Source organism: Plutella xylostella, chromosome 22 (genome assembly GCF_932276165.1).
Source record: "Plutella xylostella chromosome 22, ilPluXylo3.1, whole genome shotgun sequence".
Taxonomy (NCBI): Eukaryota; Metazoa; Arthropoda; class Insecta; order Lepidoptera; family Plutellidae; genus Plutella; species Plutella xylostella.
The window spans coordinates 11083449-11086398 of NC_064002.1; the positions used below are offsets into that span (position 1 = coordinate 11083449).

Sequence of the window (2950 nt, forward strand, 5' to 3'; positions counted from 1 at the left end):
AAACAAACTATAACAGACATATAATTTATTCCCAAACCCAATAAAAACCTTAGGATAAGTAGCGTGTTATACGTAGTTAGAAGCTATTAAATTTATAAATCGGTACCTAAGTATTGTATGGCATTTTCGGTTCAAATAAACCCAGATCCTTTAATTTACCAGAAACACTTTTTGGCATTAATTAAAATATATAAAAGCTACTTTAGAATGAAGCCAACAAAAGTTGACAACTTTTCGTAAGAAATTCATAACAACCACTTCTTAAGTCACTAATATTTTTTTGGTTAACATCTTGTTTGAGCTTAGTTAAGTTTTCTACAATAGGCAGCCGTAAACATTAAGGGATTATTTAACTGTATTATTTACAAAGAAAAGTAACCAATATTTTAATTTATAAATTATTATATAATATAACTAGCTGTTCCCGCAAGCTTCGCTTCGCCCTAAAAAGTTTTCCCGTGGGAATTCCGGGATAAAAAGTAGCGTATGTTCTTTCTCAGGGTCTAGACCATCTGTATACCAAATTTCATACAAATCCCTTCAGTAGTTTTGGCGTGAAAGAGTAACAGACAGAGAGACAGACACAGTTATATTCGCATTTATAATATAAGTTAGGATTACGAGTAGGATGTACTATACAGGTGGACTTTGATCAGTGATCTTTCCATATAGCTTTCACCATGGAAGCCTTTTGGGTTCCACGAACGGAGCCTCTGTCTGAGTATTTATGTTCAGCCAGTGCAATCTGCTCAAATACGCCAGCGACTGAAAACTAATATTTTCAGCACAAACGCTAGTGAAGTATAATACTAGTATAATATAATAATTATACTGTATACGATAATGCTATAATATAAAAAACTTAGCTATAGTATAACTATACTTTCGTAATACTGATTTGGTAATATTAAAATTTAGACCATAATGTACAACAATAGGTACATTTTACCATAGACTAATTAGTCTATGATTTTACGAACCATTGTGCTATGTGTATGTTGGAACCATCGCATAGCTTTCGATACCTAGTAGGTACTCGTACCTACGTGGCTGAGTAAATTTGTCCGATTCTCGCATATCTTGATTTGTATTTGATTGGTTTTTAATCTAACAAAAAATCTAGTACAAATGGCACCTTCCTACCACAATAACTACCTGTTTCCCGCGAGCTTCGCTTTCCAAAGCTTTTTCTTTTGGGAATTCCCGGATAAAAAATAAGTAGGTAGCGCCTAGATATAGATAGGCGCCGGCTATCCGGAGTTCCTGAGTAGATATTTTAATCCAGGTTGTCAGCTTCCTGCATACCTAATTTCATGAAAATCTGCTCAGTAGTTTTTACGTAAAAGAGTGCTTTGGCAAAATATAAAAAGATACCTAATTAAAATGTATTAACAACCCAAAAATATATAAAACGAGATATTCATTATTTTCTGCATAATGCTAATACAGAATTTATATTAACAGCGCCATCTACTTTAGAAATTTATAACCATGTTGAATGCCAAGTTTCTAAAGGACATACTAAGTTCAGTATAGGGTGGCTAGATGGCGCTAATCACAAATTATTCACTAACACACTACCTTTTTGAAAAATTAAATAATTATGAAACAAAGTATCTTTAAAAAAAGGTATTTAATACTTACATAATTATAATTAAATACAACAAAAACACATTTTATTCAAGCTTAACTACTAGAAATAAATGAATTGTACTGGAATGCCTTATCCTAAGATCCCAACACTGTTTTAGCCAAATGAAGTCCTTAATAATTTAGTCCACACTATTCATGGTCACCATTTGTTGTACCATTAGTGGTGCCATTAGCTGAGCCATTAGGTTCTTTTTGATCCTCAAATTCTTTCCACGGGTCATCCAGCATTGTGTCATCCAGGTAGGGGTCTATATCCTCATCTCTAAGGGGTACGTCTTCAGGTTCTGGCCTAGGAACCTGGTATGGGGAGTTACAACCGGAGTCTTCATAGAACAAATCACCCTCATGGCTGTCCTCTGCCACGGAACTGTTATTGTGAGAGCCATTTAGTGAGCCATTGGAATGTCCATTCTGCAATTTCATAATTATTTATTGGTATGAAAGTAAGTATAGATATGTTGATAAAGGGATAGTAGGTTGGCAACTTGGCAATGGCATGCACTGAAATCACCTGGGGTGTAATCTTAAGTTAATTTTTACTTGAAAACATGAAGTATAGGAGCATAACAAGAGTCTCATCAAAGAATACTTACAACATATCCATTGCTGAAACGGGCATCTTGTGGGAAGGTACGGTTCTGTCGGCCGTATCCTCTCCCGTCGCCGTTATTCCTTGGACTGCCTCGATTATGGTTCATAGGCCCATGATGATAGTTGTTGCGACGATTTCTCCCGCGCCCGCGTCCGCGCCCAGCTCTTAACGGTGTGCTTTGGTTGTAGGGCCTAAAATTGTCATCTGGTTGCCCTGGCATTTTTGTTTATTGCTAATTTTGTTATATTCATTAACAACAAAGCAAAGTAAACAAAAACTTGAAATTCTAGCTGTTCTATTTTACGTATTTTACGATTTTTATGCAATTTTTTACGTTTCTTTCTGTGACAACTAGTGTCAGTGTCAGTGTCATTCGGTAAGCTATATCTGACATTGACAAATAAGTCAGAGAAATATTATACTCTGTGTAATTTAAGCTGGACATACACTGCTGAAGCCGGTTGACAAATACTTCAGCAGTGTGTGTCCGGTATTTAGTGTCCGTCAGTATCGCTGGACTCACTGTTATAATGAAGTCAGATCGTATCATGATTGTATGAATAAGTGATAGTGGGGTTCAAACTACGTGGGTAGGTATTTCCAGTTACCGAAGCAATGGATTCAAATTCAAAAAATTTTTTATTTCAAATATTCAAAATTATTTATTGAATTTTTGAAATAAATACCTAATTTTGAATATTTTTT

The 2950-nt window shown here is 35.0% G+C and overlaps 1 protein-coding gene across 1 annotated transcript; it reads right to left on the reverse strand.

The window, feature by feature from the left end:
• Positions 1–1614: 1614 nt before the first annotated feature.
• Positions 1615–2557, reverse strand: LOC105389808 (hyphally regulated cell wall protein 3). The gene is made up of 2 exons (XM_011560995.3): positions 2247–2557; positions 1615–2064 (listed from the first exon to the last, which is right to left on the reverse strand). The coding sequence occupies exons 1-2, from the start codon at positions 2463–2465 to the stop codon at positions 1783–1785; spliced, it is 501 nt and encodes a 166-aa protein (XP_011559297.2). The 5' UTR covers positions 2466–2557; the 3' UTR covers positions 1615–1782.
• Between the last annotated feature and the right edge of the window lie 393 nt (positions 2558–2950).

What these genes read in the sequence shown, in the direction of transcription:
- LOC105389808 (XM_011560995.3), bottom strand. Translation starts at nt 2,465, where the DNA reads ATGCCAGGGCAACCAGATGACAATTTTAGGCCCTACAACCAAAGCACA. An exon ending in GTTTCAGCAATGGATATGTT is followed by an intron (nt 2,065 to 2,246) that starts GTAAGTATTCTT and finishes ATGAAATTGCAG; the next exon opens with AATGGACATTCCAATGGCTC.